Source organism: Nilaparvata lugens, unplaced genomic scaffold, assembly GCF_014356525.2.
Source record: "Nilaparvata lugens isolate BPH unplaced genomic scaffold, ASM1435652v1 scaffold5713, whole genome shotgun sequence".
Taxonomy (NCBI): Eukaryota; Metazoa; Arthropoda; class Insecta; order Hemiptera; family Delphacidae; genus Nilaparvata; species Nilaparvata lugens.
Window position 1 is genome coordinate 1 of NW_024091502.1, and position 19,828 is coordinate 19,828.

The following is a 19,828-nucleotide window of genomic DNA, read 5'->3' on the forward strand; positions in this document are numbered from 1 at the left end:
TTTACTTTAAAATTATATTTTTAATATGTGACAATTTCCCATTCTAGTTATAATAATGTGAAAAATTTCGCCTATGTTTAGTTTTGAAGCATCTAAATTTGAAAATCTACTTTGTAAAAATACTTGAGGAATGAAAATTTTGTGAATTTGAGAACTACAAGACTTAATCTATCTCAGACTATGTTTTAACTAAATTTGGGAGAGGAATAGCACAAGGTTACCTTACTTTTTCTTTCTCTACCATTTTGATAATGTACTTATTGTATAAATGAATAAAGAATACTAGAAGTGTAGTGAAGCTTAACAATCATGAATTGAATTTGACAGTAGCCTCACTAATATCCCGTTGGAACCTCATAAAACCACCTGAATTACTTCCAATTTATGTCCAAGAAAACGTTCAATCTATATTGTTCACTATGAATGTAGAAAAGCTCTAACAATCGTGAATCTTTATTATAATTATTAAAGCTTTTAATCTCACAGTTTATCTCAATCATTCATAAATTGAACTTAACAGTACCGTAGCATTTTGTTGAGATTTCATGATTGAAACTCTCATAATTAACGTTGAGAGTTTTCTTGATTCAAGGGTGTATGCACCCTGAGAGCGACAAGGCGTTCCAAGTTTCAGCGGTCTTGGAAGGGTATGAATATGAATATTTATTTATTTATTCATTAATTCATTTATTTATCATTAAGAATCAACTTAAGGACAATGAAACAAACAATACAGTAAAAAAACTTCTTTTCATCCCAATTTCATAAAATAGATTGTCCAAATAAAGGTTATGTGCGACTTTCCAATTCTTCACTGAATATGGATAACTATATTATCAATAAAATATCAATATCATATCAATATCTTCTTCCTAAGATCGCTTTGACTACAGACCGCTCTCTGCATGTGTAGCACACTCTGTATTGAAGGTACAATTTCATGCTATAATGATATTTTGTTCATGATATAAATATTTATCTATTTAGATTTCACCCGAAGGAACACTTACAATAATCAATCTGGAACGTGAGGACACTGGAACCTACAAGTGTACAGCCAGCAACTATATTGGCATCATCACTGCTGTGGCTCAAGTGAGAGTCAATGGTGAGTCAACTGAAAAACTGTAATTTTTGTAAGATTTTATAGATCAATATATAATATATAGAAAGTCAAATTAGTCATGTTTCAAGGATATGTTACTGAATTGTTGCTCTTGTTTCCAATATTATATTTCTTGATCAAATTTAATGAATACTGTGAATATAAAGGATTATTCTGAATGGAAGAATCGAAATAATGTGACTATAGGTCGAATGGAGAAGAAATTTTGAAGATTAATTTTCCAATATATATATTTTTTTTGAAAAAGTATGTCAATTCAACAAACTTGTTAGCCTTAATACTAGTTGTAACATTAATTACAAATAATAATATCATTCATGCCTTCCACATGTCAATACAACAGGATCGGAATCGTCTATTTCCAAAAGGTGAGAGCAATCCACATTTTTCAGAACATTATTTTTATTGACATAATATATGTCACCCGAAATTTGTCAGTCTTTCATTTCTTGGATTTTTTTGGATAATATTTCAATCAATAAGAAAATTATTTCTCATAATTATAACATAAGTATTCAATGCAAGGATTGGCATCCTAGAGTTAATTTCTTGTGGAAATGTTCTTGGTCTTTAGCACTAGAAAATAATGTTGCATCTACTGTGAATAGTAGAGAATTCTATGTTTATTCATACTTATATTATAGGTACATTCATGACATTGAGTAAAATATGTATTTACAGTAAGGAATTCATACATGATAAACTCATACATAATTTTGTATCCGTGTATACTATAGGCCTATATATCTACAACATTATATCTATTTGGGTGAAATTCATATTGGATCATTGATGAATATTAAGAGTAGTAGGCTACTCTCATATGAGTTGAATAAAGAAAGAATCATGTATATGTTATGACAACGATACATACTTTCTAGATTCTTACAATATGTATGACATGACTATACCATAATGTATCGTATTTCCCCAGTTCTTCCGACGTTCGTGACAACGCCAGAAAATCTGACAACGAAAAGTGAAGTTTGGCAAGACTGCGGTGCGTAGCAGAGGGTTCTCCAGCTCCTGTCATCACGTGTTCAAGGATGGCAACACTGTAACTCCAGCGACACGTTCTCAATACTTGAAGAGGTACATTTCTGATATTTCAGACTTTAAGTTGATATTTTCTCGATTTTTGGCAAATTATATTTCCAATTACATCAAGCAAACTCGAATAACTCTATGATGGCATCAATCAAGTTCAATTTAAATTTTATTCAGTCAAATTCACATTATTTATAGTCAGAATCAATAAGAAAACAAAAACGCTCAGTAAGATGAAAAATAATAAAAAAATATTAATAAAATAACTACTGGTATGCTTTATTAGAAAGAAATTGTGATTGGAATAAAAATACTACTTGCTGGAAGTTTACAATACTCCCTTTTTTCGAGGCAATGAAAAAACTAGGAGTGACTATTCGTAATGCCCGTAAGTCATAATTTAGAAAGTTCTGAGCTATGGGATAGCTCCACTATCAAATATGTATGCATCTATACAAAAAAGTTATCATATAAATTATTGTAGGTCAATAATCAATGATCTATAATTTTATTCGGTAAGGCAGTGGTTAACTACTCCAACCCCCAAAAACCATGGACTTGTTACCCTTGTAACAATTAAAAATAGAAAAATATCGGCTTCTACCTTACGAGAAAAATATTGTCAGTAGGTACCGGTAGTTTTGTCCCGAGATTTGATGTCGACACAGGTTTCACTTTTTATCCAAAAATATTATTATTTTTTTCCAATAACAGTATAATTGAGTGGAATATTCTAATCAATTTATTAATTTAAACCATCTAAATTCAAATTTATAGTTTCAATGTTCATTTTGGACTAAAATTTCATAAATTGTACACGTGAAATTCTCACCTTAGATGAGTTTGTCATCAATGAATTTGGAGAATAATAGCATAAGGACTACCTATTATTTCATCTGCCATTTTATTACATTATAGTCGCCCAAGCGAAAATGGGCCTCTCAAGGCCACTGCAATTTTGCACTGTTGTCCACCCCTCACTCGACATCTATATACATTGACTATATCTACACCCTGAACATGTCTCTTTCCTTCTTATACCCCTCCTCCTTTCCTCTTTTCCGTCACTACCTGTCACAAATTCTTTTGACGCACGTCAGGTTCAAAAGTTCTATTGTGTTAAAACAATAACATCCCCCGTACCTCCTCCCCTCCGCCGCTATCTTCTTCAACATCATGAATGAAGAAAAATATTGTTATAACTCTTTCTTGAGTCATGACATCAAGAAATCCATTTTTATGATCGATTAGATTTTTTAAACTAATCATGAACTATTTATAGACGGAGCTATTACTTCATGAAGGTTACTGAGATTTTATAATAATCAATTAGAAGTGGGGTGATGTGATGTTATTTATTTTATTCATATTCTTGTATTTTCCATTTCACTCTGCATTTTTCAATTTGCAATGTACAATACATTACAATACATTTTGCAGAACTGTGAACTATATTGTCCTCGTCATAGTTTACATCCAGAGAAGACAAACATATTCCTCACACAAACAAAACTTCACTTTCACACCCTCTCTCTCACACACATTCACTTTCTCTCTTACTAGCCACCCTTTGCACAAAGTGGCAACAGTGTTGGTAGAGAAGGGTGGTGGTGTCAAGGAAACTTCGACCTTAAGAGGCCCATTTTCGCTTGGGTGACTGTAGTGTCATTTAATTGTAAATAAATAATTATAACATTACAATACACAGGTTTTGAATTCACAGGCAGGCTCAACTCTCGAATCCGCAAACAACCAACCAACCAATCAATCAAACAGTCGTTTGCATTTCCACGTCACCCTTGTAACTAAATCGTTGTTATCTTCTCAACAGGATCCACTCTGGAAATCCGCGACCTGAAAGAGTCAGACTCCGGGCTGTACACCTGCCTGGCGCAGAACCGGTGGGTTCGGCCGAGGCGAAGCGGACCTGCGCGTGAAAGCTTCGGCAGTCGACCGCCGCGCATCCTGCTGAGGCCCTACCCCGCTCGGCGCCCTAGGCACCAGCATTGAGCTGCCCTGTAATGCAGATGGTGACCCCGTGCCTGTCATCACCTGGCAAAGGGATGCGTCAAGCTGGTTCCGGATAAGACTCACAAGTCAGTTCCAATATTATTTATTTTCAACAGTGATTTGCAGGTTATTGTTCTACTTATAAGAGCAAGGAAAATTTACAGGTAATGCTCACTGAAATACCTCAATGATAAATGATTGGTGTGCGGCTGGTAATTTCAGCTTGAACGTTGACAAAACGGTTGACATGAATTTAGCTTTGATAGGAGTACAACAGATATTTATAAAATATTAAGATGCAAAAGAAAGCTGTTCGTGTTTTGATGGCTTGCGGCCATCCATTCATGTAGGCCCATTTTTAGAAAATACAGGTTTCTCCGGTCCAGCATTGCACTTCCTTGAGACTGTAATTTTGTCTTCAGAAATTCAGAGAGATTTGAAGGAATGTAGTTGCCAGGCTATGCACAAGAGCAAAGAGTTCCTGTATATCAGTACCCCGCTCACAGACTGACACTTATGGAAAAGGACCAATTATTCGGGACTGAAGCTCTTCAATGTCTACCTGAAGAGATACGGTTATGTGGTAGTCATAGGCTTTTCTTGTCTTCAATTACTAATGTACTTGTGGAGGCGTGACCCTATACAATGGAGGAATGTTGTGGTGCCTTCATACTTTGAGTTGATACAGATGCATACACTTTGCACAGAAAAATGTTCATGACATGTTTCCACTTGAGCTCTGCTCAGATTTGTGGCTTCACGTAACAAATGACAATAATAATAATAATAAATAACAGAAATAACATCTATGAAATTTCTAGGAATGATGCTTGACACAATTTTAGCATAGGTTGAAGATGTTAAACACATTTCAAAAATAATTAACACGCTCTATCTTCTTCGGAGACTGAGCCAAATTGTAGATATCTCAGTATTAATGAATGAGTAATTTGCACTTATTCATAGCCATCTAATTTTATGGTATTCAACTATGGGGAATTCCTCATCATCTCATGTCTTGTTCAAGCTTCAAAAAGGCCTTGAGAATAATAGAGGAAGGCCACATCTCTCTCCTGCAGAGATTTATTTGTCCTATGGGACAGTTGACAGTGCCTCATGTATATACTGGCATGCCTACATCAATGGATATTTGTATATCTAGAGTGAAAAGTTCGACTTTTTCTCCCTGTGAAAAAGTTTGAAGCCCGAGCAAGCCGAGGGGAACAATTTTCCTGAGGGAGAAAAGTATTTTTCACTCGTGATGTACACAACATTTTTTCCTTCATCTACTTTTTTTATAGAAACTGCCAATAAATCATTTTAATAACTCACGTATTGGTGACAATGTTTCCTAACAACATAACCTAAAATCTAAAACCTAAAACCGGCCGTCTGATTGGCACTGCCGATTCCACTATCTATCGGCTAAAGTTGTACAACATATATCAGCTGAGCGGCTACCAAAATGGCTGACTCCAGATACCGCGTTTCAGATTTGAATTGCAGATCAAAATATAATTTTTGTGGCTGGTATTTTGAATGATAAAACATTTTAAAATTGTATAAATTTTTATTGTCTACTAATATTAAGAATATAATATCATACAAACATAATTTCATGAGTTGATCAAATTTCTGGTTGTGGTATTGAATTCAGTTGACTCAATGACAGACACCCTCTCATGCTTTCTCATCTGAGCTTAGACCTTCTAACCTATATACAATGTGAGTTTTTGATAGAGATGCTTCCCATGTTATTTAAATGGAGTCACTTTTCCTCCCTAGGGAGTTTTTCTGTTTTCACAACCGAGGGCGAAAAGTGACACTTTAGTATTATGTTTCAGGGAGTAAAGTAAGTACTTTAGACTACTGGAGGAAAAAAGAATTAACAACGGCATCTATCTTCTTCGGAGACTGAGCCAATTGTAGATACCTCAGTATTAATGAATGTGTACTTTGCGCATATTCATAGCCATCTGGTTTATGGTATTCAACTAGGGGAAATTCCTCATCCTCCCATGTCTTGTTCAAGCATCAAAAAAGGCCTTGAGAATAATATGTAAGAAGGCCCATCTCTCTCCATGCAGAGATTTATTTGTAGTATGGGACTGTTGACAGTGCCATCATTGTATATACTGGCATGCCTAACATCAATGGAATAGTTATTTGTACGACTTTTTCTCCCTGTGGGGAAAAGTTGAAGCCCGAGGCAAAGCCGAGGGCAACAATTCTCCTGAGGGAGAAAAAGTATTTTTCACTCTTGATGTACACAACATTTTTCCTCCATCTACTTTTTTTATAGAAACTGCAATAAAATCATTTTAATAACTTACGTATTGGTGACAATGTTTCCTAACAACATAACCTAAAATCTAAAACCTAAAACCGGTCGGCTGATGGCACTGCCGATTCCACTACCTATCGGCAAAGTTGTAACAATATATCAGCTGAGCGCTACCAAAAATGGCTGACTCCGATAACGCTTTCAGATTTGAATTGCAGATCAAAATATTTGTTTTGGCTGGTATTTTGAATAGAATAAAATATTTTAAAATTGTATAAATTTTTATCATCTACTAATATTCAGAATATACTGTCCATAGGCCTACAAACATATATTTTATGAGTTGATCAAATTTCTTGTTGTGGTATTGAATTCAGTTGACATACACCTCTATTACGCTTTCTCATCTGAGCTTAGACTTTCTAACCTATTACAATGTAAGTTTTAAATAGAGAGTCTTCCCATGTTATTTAAATGGAGTCACTTTACTCCTAGGGAGTTTTGTGTTTTTTACTACCGAGAGCGAAAAGTAACACTTTAGTATTATGTTTCAGGGAGTAACGTAAGTACTTTAGACGTAGTGGAGGAAAAAACTATTAGTGAATATGTGTTGAAACAGTAATGTACATAGTTATGGAAACTATGGAGTCAACTTTGTCAGTATGCAGGATCGCAAAAGAATTGGCAATACATGTCTATAAAACTTTTTAATGCTCTCCTAATGGATAAGAGTAATTGACATTGAGAGTTTTAACGGGTGTTAAAGATTTGCTCGTTGGAAATGATGATAAGGTACCTAGATGAGTTTTTCGAAATTCAATTTTGAAAGTTATTTTGAAAATGTTTGTTTTTTTTTCGACATGAGAGTGCTAGGCAATGCATTTGAAAATAAAAATAGATTAAAATATGAAAATAAATGTGATTTTACTGTTAGCTGATGTCGTTGTTATGACATCTTTATGTTTTTGACAATAAATTATTCATTTATCTATATTTATTTATTATTTTATAGTGCTTTCTTTCTTGTTCTTGTACTTCTTGTCCTTGTCATTATCTTCTTGTTCTGTTCTTCTCCTTCTTCGCCTCCTCATCCTCTTCCCCCCCTCCTCCTCCTCCTCCTCCTCCTCCTCCTCCTCCTCTTTTGTCTCCTTTTCCTCGCTCTCCTTCCTTTTTTCATTCTCCTCCACTGCTTACACTTGTTCTTCTTTTTTCTTCTTCTTCTTTTTCTTCTTCTTCTTCTTCATCTTTTATCATCTCATCATCATCATCATCATCATCATCATCATCACCACCTCCGCAACCGATACTTTGCTCCAATAACTTAACAAATAACACAAGTTTTAAAGTAATAGTTTTTGTATGTCTCTCAATAGTATTTTTGAATCCAAGTTGTTAATAGTTTTTTTTCGGTTCGCAGAATTTCACCACTCGGTAGTTGAGAACTGTACAACATCTCTCTACAGATTCTGGTCTGTACAGCTGTATCGCTACTAACACTCTGGGAGAAGTCCGCCGATGGAACGCTATCAGTCGAAGGTGAGATGCATGCAAAGATCAGGATAATCGAAATAATCCTCACTTTATATCTACTTACTTTATGAAATATTTCCTTATTTGTTTATTTATCGTGGACAAATCACAATCATATAATATGATTAGGAAGGAACAACAGGCTTGGCCCAAAACTATTCCATCCCAAATTTTGATAAATTAATAAAAGTCCAAGAATAGGTTATGTTTCTACTGTAAACGTTCAAGTTCAATTTTCGTCCAAAAATATATATGAGATGCAATTTTAAATTTAGAAAATTTAAAACACCAAATTATAGTTAAATATTACACTTAATTATCACTGCAATTGTATTAATTAAGTTATTTTATGAATTTTGAAGCCAAAATACACACAAATTCTCACTAAGAACAGCTGATTCTATTAATCAATCAATGTATTAGTATACTTATTCCTACATAAAATAATACATCAGCACAATGTATTATCTATTTTATAATCAAAATATTTATAATACATCTACATTATAAGTGTATTCTCCCTATTTACTTCAAACTTCTATGAGCTTATGTAATAACGTGAAACTCCCCCCCCCCCCTACACACAGATGGATACTGTAGTCTAGTAGGGGGATTACAAAAATAATGTTGTATATTGTATTACATATTCGTGTATTATGTTTTTAGAAATAAATTGAATTGATTAGTTGATGGGTGTTCGCGGATTCGAGAGTTGAGCCTGTGATGTCAAAACCTGAGTATTGTACTGTTATAATTCATTTATTTAAAATGTAATGACACTAATGTAATAACATTGATAGCTAAAATAATAAGGTAGTCCTTGTGCTATTATTCTCCAAATTATAAGTGAAAAAGTCAAGATAAGGTTAGAATTTCACGTGTACAATTTTCATTTGAATTCAGAGAAATAAAATACCAAAAACTATATTTAAATATAACACTTAATTATCACTTCATATGAACCAATCAAGTTATCTATAAAATTTGAACCCCAAAATACACACAACTTCTCTCACTAAGCACAGCTGTAAATTTTATGCAGAGATCAAGTTCAACAACACGCAAGTGCAAGTCGAATTATGTAACAGCCGAAAAACAAAATCTGGAAAGTGTCCATGGAGCACGTCTTGATGTGACTTGCATGTATATAGCTGCTTATACTGAACGCAATTAGCAAGTGCACCCTTAAGTGAGTGTTTATATTGGTCTATCCAGATTTTGTTTCTGATCTGCACGCTTGGTCATGCATAACCGAGCGTGCACTTTCACATAATACGCATCGAATGTGATCAAACCCTATATTTTCTGTAAGCTCTATACGCACCTTAATACATTCCAACTTGTTCTTCAAATTCCGAATAAACCACAGAGAAAATAGAGATAGAGAATATAGAAGACTAGCCTTCAGGCTCGCTTCGCTCGCCATATCCGTCTAGCCAGGGATGCGCCCCCTGGACCCCCGACTGGATCGTCGTCCAAAAATGAGATCAGCGGGCTCGCTTCGCTCGCCTTCATTTTCATTTGAGCAGCATGCTTCATTCCATCACAAAGTACTTTTCTCAGTTTCCTCAGTTTTCTCACTTTGACGTCAAAGTACTGAGAAAACGCAGAAAATCGGAGAAAAACTTTCGAAAAACGCAGATTTTGGCGTATCTTGATGAAATATGAAATCATCACTAAATTTTTAGACCCTAGCTAAACCTCTTTACCAATTTGAACATTTTCAGTCTATTACTTGACGAAAAACTGAGTAAACGCAAAAAAAACGCTCATTTTGGGCGTATCTTTGGCGTTATTGCAAATTAATTCCTTCTAACACAACATTATTACACCCTAGCTGAGCTTCTGTACTAAATTTGAACAATTTCTGTTCATTTGTTCTCGATAAATCTGAGAAAAAGAAAAAAAATGCTGGAAAATGCTAATTTGGGCGTATCTTTGACGTTATTGCAAATTCCTTCTAACAACACATTATTACACCCCAGCTGAGCTTCTGTACCAATTTGAACATCATCTGTTCATTTGTTCTTGATAATAGCTAAAAACCGCTGGAAAACGCAGATTTTGGGCGTATCTTTGGAAATTTTCCAAATTTGTTCTTAGTGCGCATCTAAAGGCAACTGAACTACCTACCAAATTTGAACGTTTTTGTCCGGTAGATTTTTAGTTCTGCGAGTGAGTCAGTCAGTCAGTGAGTGAGTGAGTGCCATTTCGCTCTTTATATATATATATATAATCTATATCTATTATATATATATATATATATATATATCTGATGCAATACGGTCCATCTGAAGGCCTCTCGGACTCAGACATCAACATCCTTTCGCCAGACTCTCCCAACACACCACACTTCTATCTTCTTCTAAAAATTCATAAAGAAGGCAATCCTGGTAGTCCCATTGTTTCAAGCATAAATAGCCCAACTGAACGAATCTCTCTGCCCTTGCTGATTTCCACCTCCAACCCATTGTTGCCTCCTTACCCTCTCCTATCAGAGACTCCTTCCACTTCATAGATATCCTAAGAAACTCACCCTTCCATGACCAACAACTCCTTCTTGTTACCATTAATGTAGCCTCCCTCTACACTTCCATCCCCCATTCTGAAGGCTTAAAATCCCTTGAGCATTTCCTTCCCTCACGACCCACACCCTCCACCCCTTCACCTCCTTCCTAAAACTGGCCAAACTGGTGCTCACAAGCAATGCCTTCAGGTTTGAATATTATCTTCAAACCCAAGGTACAGCGATGGCACCAGGATGGCACCATCCTATGCAAACCTATTCTTGGGCCTCCTTGAACAAGATTTCCTTTCCAAACAAACCCTATCCCCCCTGATATGGCTCTGTTCATTGACGACATATTCCTCATATGCCTCATGGACATGATACCCTCTCCCACTTCCTCAATCAACTCAACTCCAACTACTCTGTCTCCTTCATGTGGAATATTTCTGAATCCTACATCAACTTCCTAGATGTCAATGTAATCCTTTCCAACTCCAATACCTTATCAACCAATACTTTCACCAAATCCACCCACACTCAACAGTTCCTACACTTTGAGAGTTGCCATCCCTACCACATCAAAAGATCCCTCCCACGTTCCTCTCAATCCGAGGCCAAAAAATTTGCAGTGATCCCCACCATCTTGACCAGTACCTCAAAAAACTCCACCAATCCCTGCTGAAATGTAACTATCCTGAAAGGTTTGTTACAGAAACAATCTCCTCCAAACTGGCACTAATCCAACCACAAAAAAATCCCAATCCCAAAACAACTCCAAAGCTCTGTACCACCTACTTCCTGGAATTGAAAACCTCAAAACTAAACTTGAAGATCTGTTCCATGTCGTCTCCTCCAATCCCTCTACCAAACACCTTTTCCAGCAACCACCCACCCTCATTTATAAGCAATCTCTCAACCTCAAGAAAATTCTCAGTAAAAACAAATCACTCACCTCTGATGAAATCCCAACTCCACCTGGTACCCTACCTTGCAAACGCCCCGCTGTGAAACCTGTCCTATCACTGATTCTCCATCTCCTTTACCATCCTATCACCAACTACACCCACCAAATCCCAATCCAGTAATTGCATCTCCAAAAATTGCATCTACCTCCATTTCCTGCAACTTCTGTCCTGCCTTCTACATAGGTGAAACCACCACTGCCCTAAACCTCCGGATCAACAATCACAGGGCTTCCTTTAAAAAATACTTCCCTACTCATCCCTACCCATGGCTCTGAGCACAACAAGAGCTTTGACCAATGCTTCAAAGTCACAGTCCTTGCCACCTCCCTCCCACAGCCCCCTCCATAGATGTCAAGACGAAGATTGGCTTTTATTTGGGTGCTTGGAGCTGCTTCCAGTCCTGGTCTCAACAGACAGCAAGAAGCAATAGTACCATAGCTACCAACTGTTAATTAAATTGAAATAAATTTCCACAGCTATCAAATTATATCTATATATATATATATAATATTATTATAATATATTATATATATATATTGAATGTTCAATAAATGAAAATAAATTCCATTCAGTTAATTCTACAATTCCTTTCTCCAATTTTAGTCTAATTCTTTTTTGATTTCTAATTTCAAATCTTCTCTTTCTATCAATTCATAAGCTACACCTTTCCTTATTCATAACTCACTCAAATTTTAAATATCCCGTTTGTAACCGCCACCTAAATACCCCATAATCCCTGAATCTGTACTTTTTCTCTCCATCCGTCTGCCGCGTAATCTGTGTTCTGCTGCTACAATTGAGGCTCCGTGCGTACTCTGTGGTCACACAACCGTTGGATTCAAAACTGCAGTCTTCTCGGTTGAGAAAGGATACTCGTCTCCGAAAATTTCCCCATTTCTAATGTAGTTTTTAGTGTTTTCAATCTATTATATCGTGTCTCCTGTTTTATTTATATATATATATAAATATATTATATATATATTATAATTATAATTATAATTATAAGTTATACTTAAAGTATAATTATATTAAATTATATATATAAATATATATATATATATAATATATATAGATATATATAATATATATAGATGGATAATCCTTCTACTTGTTAATAACTAAATTTTGCTCTTTCATTTTTTCGCAGACGTAAACAAGGAAGGCGCGCCCGGCGACCGTTTCGCCACGTTGGCATTTCGCGAGGCGAGCAGCGAAGTGGACCGAGCCGTCAACGCTACCATCCAATCACTGTTCTCTAGCACTCGGGTCCCCCCACCCCCTACTCACTAATGCGCATCCTCAGGTTCCCGGACGCCACTAGTCGCAACCTGCGAGAGCTGCAGATGTCTTCGAGAGGACCTGGTCAACATCAAGAAGCACGTCATCGCTGGACTCAAGGTCAACTTGACTGAAGGTCAGTTAATTACGTCTTCATTCTTCATTATCATTTTTATTTCATTCATCACATGCCAGTGAGTGTTATTGCATTGCAAGCAGTGGCGCCATTTCACCAAAGGGCAAAAACCAAGAGTTATGAGGGGGTGGGGAAGGAATACCCCCAAAGATTGATTGATTGATTGAGTACTTTATTTATGTAGATTACAATATACTGGCTTATACACTTATATACATAGCTTACAATACAGCCAAATTATAGATAAATTTACATATATAGACTAGAAAATAATATTGAACTGTATATGATATGAAAAAGTAATTTGTAATATAATAACTATAGATAATATATTGTTATGCATCTACATAAATTGGCGGAGCTTTGGACATATTAATGTCCATTCTTCGGAAGAATCTTAAAAATATCCTCCCCACTAACTCTCTACCAAGGATAGAGGGTCCTGGTTTTTCCCATAAATATTACATTCGAAGATGTTATTATATGCTTCATTTTTCCCAGTTTTATACAAATGTGGTTGAAATATCAATACAAACATATACATTTAGTTATTAAATCATGAAATATTTATTAGAAATATAGGTCTACAGCGAGGCCCCTCAAGTAGGACTACACTGAAACAGATTTCTTAAAATAATGGAAAAAGATACATTTTTCTTTTACAATGACAATTTCAACAGTTTCATTGGATCATATTCTAATTGGAGAATACTTCAGTTGAAAAGCTGAAGAAACTAGCTGTTCCCATAATCCTCACCAACTCTGTACATACATTTTTGATTGTCTGATTGTGCCCTTTCTTTTGCTTTCACTGTGACATCTTGGAACTTGTTAATTCACACGTTGAAATTTTTTGCAATAACTCACTTATAGTGCCCTGATCAATAATATTGTACCCATTTCAAGCTTCAACTATACCACAGAGAAAAATATATTCTTTATTACTCCGTACCCGTATACATACTTTCAAGGCAATTTTGCTACATTGTTGATACTGTAGAAGGAATTATACTAATACTGTTTAAAAGTGTTAAATCAGAATGAGATTCTAAGGATTCTTGTAGATAGACCCGTATTTTCAATATTTATCTGATCCTTGGGGGGCCTAGGCCCCTCCCCCCCCTGAATGGCGCCCCGATGCAAGTGAGTGTTGGTGCATTACTAAACTGAAATGTTCAAAAATGATCTCACAATGGATGCTGTGCTGAGAACAACTGCTTTTTCCATAGCATGTTTTGCACTTTTCGATATTCCCATCTGACAAAGATTGCTGACACTTTTCTAGTTACAACTCCAACCGTGTAGATAATGACAGAAACCATTTGTGACCTTCTCTTATTATTATTATTATCATTATTATTATTATTTCATTTTTCATCACATTACTAGTTTTTCATCAAAATCGGTCTATGACAAGACTTTGATGAATTATTCTGCTGCTAGGTTTAAGAATGCCCTAACCATTGATACAGTGTTGAGTTCACTGCCTTCTGCATCAATTAGATCTTGTTTCTCGAGGCACCCAATGACTTAGGTTTGCAGTCACTTTTTTCCCCATCAATCCAACTGCAGATAGTATGACTGGTACGATTTCCACTTTCTCTTGATGCCAGATATCCTGTATCTCAGCTGCCAGGGGGAGATACTTGGAATCTTTCCACTGTAGTAGTGTTCCATGTTATGGCAGCATGGAATGCCTACATCTATTAAGACTGTTTCCCTGGTCAGCTTATTCATCAGGATTGAATCTGGCCTGTTATGTGGAATCGTTCTGTCAGTCAGCACGATCTGTCCAATACAGCTTGTGGGTATAATAATAATATAATTAATATTATTATTATTATTTTGAAAATAAAGCATGGGATGCATATCTCGTGTTGGGGGTATTTTTCATAGTGGGAAACTATTATTTTTTTGCTGGGGTGATGCCGTCATGAGCTCTAGCTTGTGCGTGGGTAATGAGGCGGATGATAATGAGAGATGAGTGGGCCTACAGATTTAGGTGGTTTCTGAACCACCGGGAAGCGATTTTACAACTCATTAATCTTATTCAGAGGAGTTAGTTCAAGCGGTCACCATTCCAAGGGAGTATTTATTTTATTGGGGTGATTAGGGAGAAAAATATAGTTTGGGTTCTATCCTATTGATTCTCTCCTAATCATTAACTGGTATTGTGATTTTGGAATGTAGCATATAATGTAATAAATATAATGTTCTATAATATAGCGTGATCTCTTTCACCTCTCTCATCAAATTTGGTTGAGAGTTAGTGGGAAGGATACTCCGTATATTCTTTCCGAAGAATGGACATGATATGTCCACCAAAGCTCCGCCAATTTATGTAGATGCATAACAATATTATCTATTTATCTATAGTTATTACAAATTGCGTTTATTTCATATCATATACAGCTCAATAATTATTTATTTCTTAGTTATATATGTGAATTCATCTATAATTTTGCTGATTATAAGCTATTGTATATAAGTGTATAAGCCAGTATATATTGTAATCTACATAAATAAAGTACTCAATCAATCAAATAGCCTTGAGCAGCGTTACCACCAAAGCTGTCGGCGGAATGTTGTTCACAAAATCTAGTTGATAAAACAATGTTGCTGTGCTTTTAAAGAAATTAGCAACAAGTTGCCGCAATTTGTTAACAACTCTGGGTAGGCTATAGACAATGGTTCAGTATATGACAATATGTGGTAATAATTTAATCTATATATCTGATTTAATTTATATATAATTTAATCTGGCAATATGACAACTCCGCCACGCTTACACCAGAGGTATCAACTAAGTTTTCAATGATGCAGCAATTTGTCGCCAATTTCTTGAAAAGTACAGCAACATTGTTTCATCAACTTGTGAAAATCCTTCTATCAACAAACCTTTGTTCCTCTCTCAGTGTGGGATACTGACAAAGTTACCGACAAAACGTGTCCCTTCACAAGTACATGCCGACTACGCTCTCTAAGAACAAAAAATTGTCAACTCTTGTTGCTCTGGATTTGAGGACAGCAAATTGTTTTCTACAAAAGATTGACAACATTCTTGTATATAACTATTTGTGAACAGCATTTCAAATCAAATTTATTTATTTCAATTCAAATATATTTCACAAACATAAATATTGATTTGATTTTGCTGACAGATTTGGTGTTAATGCAGCTTTAGTTTTTCCTTGAGATTTAACTTTTGCTTTTATGGAACAGTTGAAGAATTGAGTTGTAGAATGCTTGTGTGATTAGTTAAAGTTTTTAAAAATGATGTTGCTTGAAGCAACGAGTGGCGCTAAGGGTTGAAATATTGTTGTTAGTTTCTTCATGAAGAAGTACGTATTTAAAAAACATGAAACAATAATATTAGGCTATCCATTATACAGTAGAATGGATGTGTTGATGAGTTATAGTTTGTCAAACATGATGTTGCTTCTAACTTTTCATTCTATTAAATTTTGTTTTTCTTTTTGATTATCTGGGAATTCATCAGGGACCCACGCACTGCGGTTCATGCATCTCTTGAAAATCTGTTGATACATTGAATAAATGAATAATCAATCAAATTTTATGTCAAATGATGTGAAATTATAATTAAATCCTTAGAATTATCTAGAATTAGGTGCATGCTAAATATGTAGGAATTATTATTGTTTTAAACTGATGTGTGAAAGACTGTTACCGTACTGAACTCCCCCCTACACACAGACGGATAGTCTTGTAGGGGGTTTCCTTGCATATTTTATAATACGTTTGTGTTATGTACACTTCTGTAATTATTTGGGAAATAAATAATTTTTGAATTGAATTTGAATTTGCTTTAAAGCAACGAGTGAGCGCTGAATGGTGAAATATTGTTGTTACCTTCTTTCAATAACTAATATATTATTATTCATACATACTGGTTCCCTTTGCAGATTTTGAATACAAGGATCTGCTATCTCCAGCGTGGTACAGACGCTGGCCAACATGTCAGGCTGCATGACGCATCAGAAATCAGTGAACTGCTCTGACATGTGTTTCCACTCCAAGTATCGCACCATTGAAGGCACTTGCAACAACCTACAGCATCCCATGTGGGGCGCTTCGCTCACCGGCTTCCGCCGAATACTCAAGCCTATCTACGAGAACGGGTTTAGCACTCCTGTCGGTCAGTTTTAAGACATAACTATAAATAATAGAATTTTATTGCAAGTCACTAAGAAAAAATACAAAGTCATCATGTTATACAGAGTGTCCCATAAAAGGTGTAACAGCCGAAGACCATGCATTTTACATGAATTAAAAAAAAAAAACAATATAAAACATGTAGTACCTTTTTATTTAAAACTTTAAAATCTTTTAAATAAAAAGGGTACTACATATTACATTGTTTTTGAAAGTTGTTTTTGAAAATTTCACCCCCTACATTGAAGCTGCTATAACAATGAAAGGAGAACTTGGAATGGTGAGATAATACATTATTATAAAGAGAATTCAATGCTCTACAAACCCACGATAAGCACTAGTTTTATTATGCATTGTTGGAAAGTTATAAGCCCTGAAAGAGCAAAACATTGTCTAGAAACCTGTTATTTTAACAATTACACACCTTCAAGAGCGAATATCTCGGGAACTGCTGAGAATATCGAAAAATTCTACTGAACAAAAAGTATAGAGAATTTATCAAGCTTCATTTTTGAATAGTTAATTATGTCGATTAAATGCATTGTTCTCAAGATATAAGCGTCGAAGCAAAACGCTGAAAATGCAACTTTTAAAACCACCCTTATCCCCTTAGAACATGAATTAGGAATGGGGACTTTTGATATGTTCTCCTCCCAACTAGTCTCAACAAAGCTGCAAAGTAAAAAATTTAGTTTAAAACATTCCCTCCAAATTCCTTTGTCTATTGGTCTATTGTTGCAAAAATGGAGATTTCACACTCAACACTAAAGCTGCTGCAAAGGTGTAGGGAAGTCGTAGATGTGTAAAATTATACATCAAATTGAAGAGAGTTTGATGCTCTATAAGCTCATAAACAGCATGAATTTTTTCCGTCGATTTTTGAAAAGTTATAAGAGCAAAAATAGAAAAAAATGGTGGCAAACGTGTTTTTTTTCAAAAATGTCACACATTCCTTAGGATACATCGTTTTAAGTTTTATGCGAGAAACCAAGAAATGGTACCTTTATGGTACCCCATCCCCTTAGCACAGTGGGTAGGGGTGGGGACTTTTGATATGTTTACCTCCTTACTACCCTAAACAGAACTGTGGGGTCAAAATTGTCCTCCTAACTTTTCCCTCTATACCCTTTTTTGAGCATCATTGCCTGGACTAGTAGTTTTCGAGGTACATGTATTTTCCGTAGAACTCTGTATACATTGAAAAATAAGTATGACTCATAGAACCTATAGTGAACTGATAGCTAATTATCATATATTATGAATATCCAAACTCAGTTCAGATAACTATCACAGTTGTGTTGTGGTTTTTGGTGTATTTTACTCCGGTTTGCAAACAAGATTTTCTCAAGCCAACAGTACCGTATCCAATGATGCATGTATGATTGTTTTCTTCAATGAAACCTGATTCGATTTCATTTGCTATGAGCTATAAAAGCTATGAGGGGGTTTGTGCACACAGAGAGCGGTATGCGGTGAGAGCGGTCTTAGTACTTCTGAGGATATTGTTATGAATATACACATTCCACATAATAGTACATCTATTCTAGGACCGCTGGAACTTGGAACGTCTATAACCGCTCTCTGTGTATATCCACCCTCATATTTAAGTTATAAAATATTAATAGGCTATTTAAGACAGTAATAGTCATCCACTTATCCTCTATAAATGTATTGAATTTATAATCGTTCTTTTAGAATTACAAAAGTCGGTACAGGTAGCCGAGAGACGACTTGAACAAACATTCGTGTGTGGAAGTGGATCGTGAAGCTGCAAAACTGATTAACAGTCGCCACCTAATTTTTGTCGAAGATGAACTGAATGATTATTCACGTGATCAGTGTAAATTTCAAGCGATGTTAACTGGTATTACAAGACCAGCAATATTTACAGCAGATATGAGTAATCACTTTTATACGCACTTAGGCGCAAACTTCATGTTATTATTGACTTTCCTTTTATAGTACCTTTCATAGTGCATATCGACTATAGTGCCATATTCTCAGTTCAACTGTAATGTTGACTCCAGCTTCGAGTTTTACCATGAATGAATCTCAACTCTGTTGAAATGTATGATTATCATCTCTTACAGGTTGGACAAAGGGCGTGAAATACTTTGGCTTCGAGAAACCGAGCGCTAGACTAGTGTCGACTGAGATCATAAGCACAGACAGCATCACGCCTGACACCGAAATCACGCATATGGTGATGCAATGGGGGCAATTCTTGGACCACGATCTAGATCATGCCATACCGTCCACCAGTCTTGAGAGCTGGGAGGGATTGGACTGCAAGAAGACATGTGCCTACTCGGCTCCCTGTTTTCCCATGGAAGTGCTGACATGATCCCAGGATCCATAATAGGAGGTGCGATTGAATCTTTATTTTTCTAATTGAGTTTCAATGAATATTGAAGAAGTGGTAATACATAATCAATGATTGAAATCTTATTCAATCCGATGACTGAAGAAATCATCCCTAGTGAAATACTTTACGAGACAAACTATTGTTTAGAGTTTTAATGTATGCCGATGACACATCATACATTTGCAGCTCTCAGGATGCAAGTGTGTTAGAAATGGAATCTTTCTTGAACATTAATGCCATAGCCCAGTACCTCTCTCAACTCAAATTAGGAATAAATGAATCAAAATCCCATTTTTTACTATTTTACATAGAAATAATTCAGGATAGATCAACTTATTAATGTACAGATAAATGAAAAAAATGTTAACCAGCCTCATTTCGTGAAATTCCTAGGGGTTGCTCTGG

At 35.6% G+C, this 19,828-nt stretch overlaps 2 protein-coding genes across 2 annotated transcripts; both read left to right on the forward strand.

The window, feature by feature from the left end:
• Positions 1-987: 987 nt before the first annotated feature.
• On the forward strand, positions 988-2,210 carry LOC120356074 (leucine-rich repeat neuronal protein 1-like; the record flags this gene model as incomplete). Its single annotated transcript, XM_039444882.1, has 2 exons — positions 988-1,108; positions 2,061-2,210. Coding segments are annotated over 2 exons (195 nt in total), but the record flags the coding sequence as incomplete, so codon positions are not given.
• A 14,632-nt stretch (positions 2,211-16,842) lies between these two features.
• On the forward strand, positions 16,843-19,402 carry LOC120356075 (peroxidasin-like). The gene is made up of 2 exons (XM_039444883.1): positions 16,843-17,041; positions 19,149-19,402. The coding sequence occupies exons 1-2, from the start codon at positions 16,861-16,863 to the stop codon at positions 19,400-19,402; spliced, it is 435 nt and encodes a 144-aa protein (XP_039300817.1). The 5' UTR covers positions 16,843-16,860.
• Positions 19,403-19,828: the final 426 nt, after the last annotated feature.

Bases quoted from the DNA above. Each gene is read 5' to 3' on its own strand.
- LOC120356075 (XM_039444883.1), top strand. From the start codon at position 16,861: ATGTCAGGCTGCATGACGCATCAGAAATCAGTGAACTGCTCTGACATG. The intron at 17,042-19,148 runs GTCAGTTTTAAG...CATCTCTTACAG, and splicing joins CGGGTTTAGCACTCCTGTCG to GTTGGACAAAGGGCGTGAAA.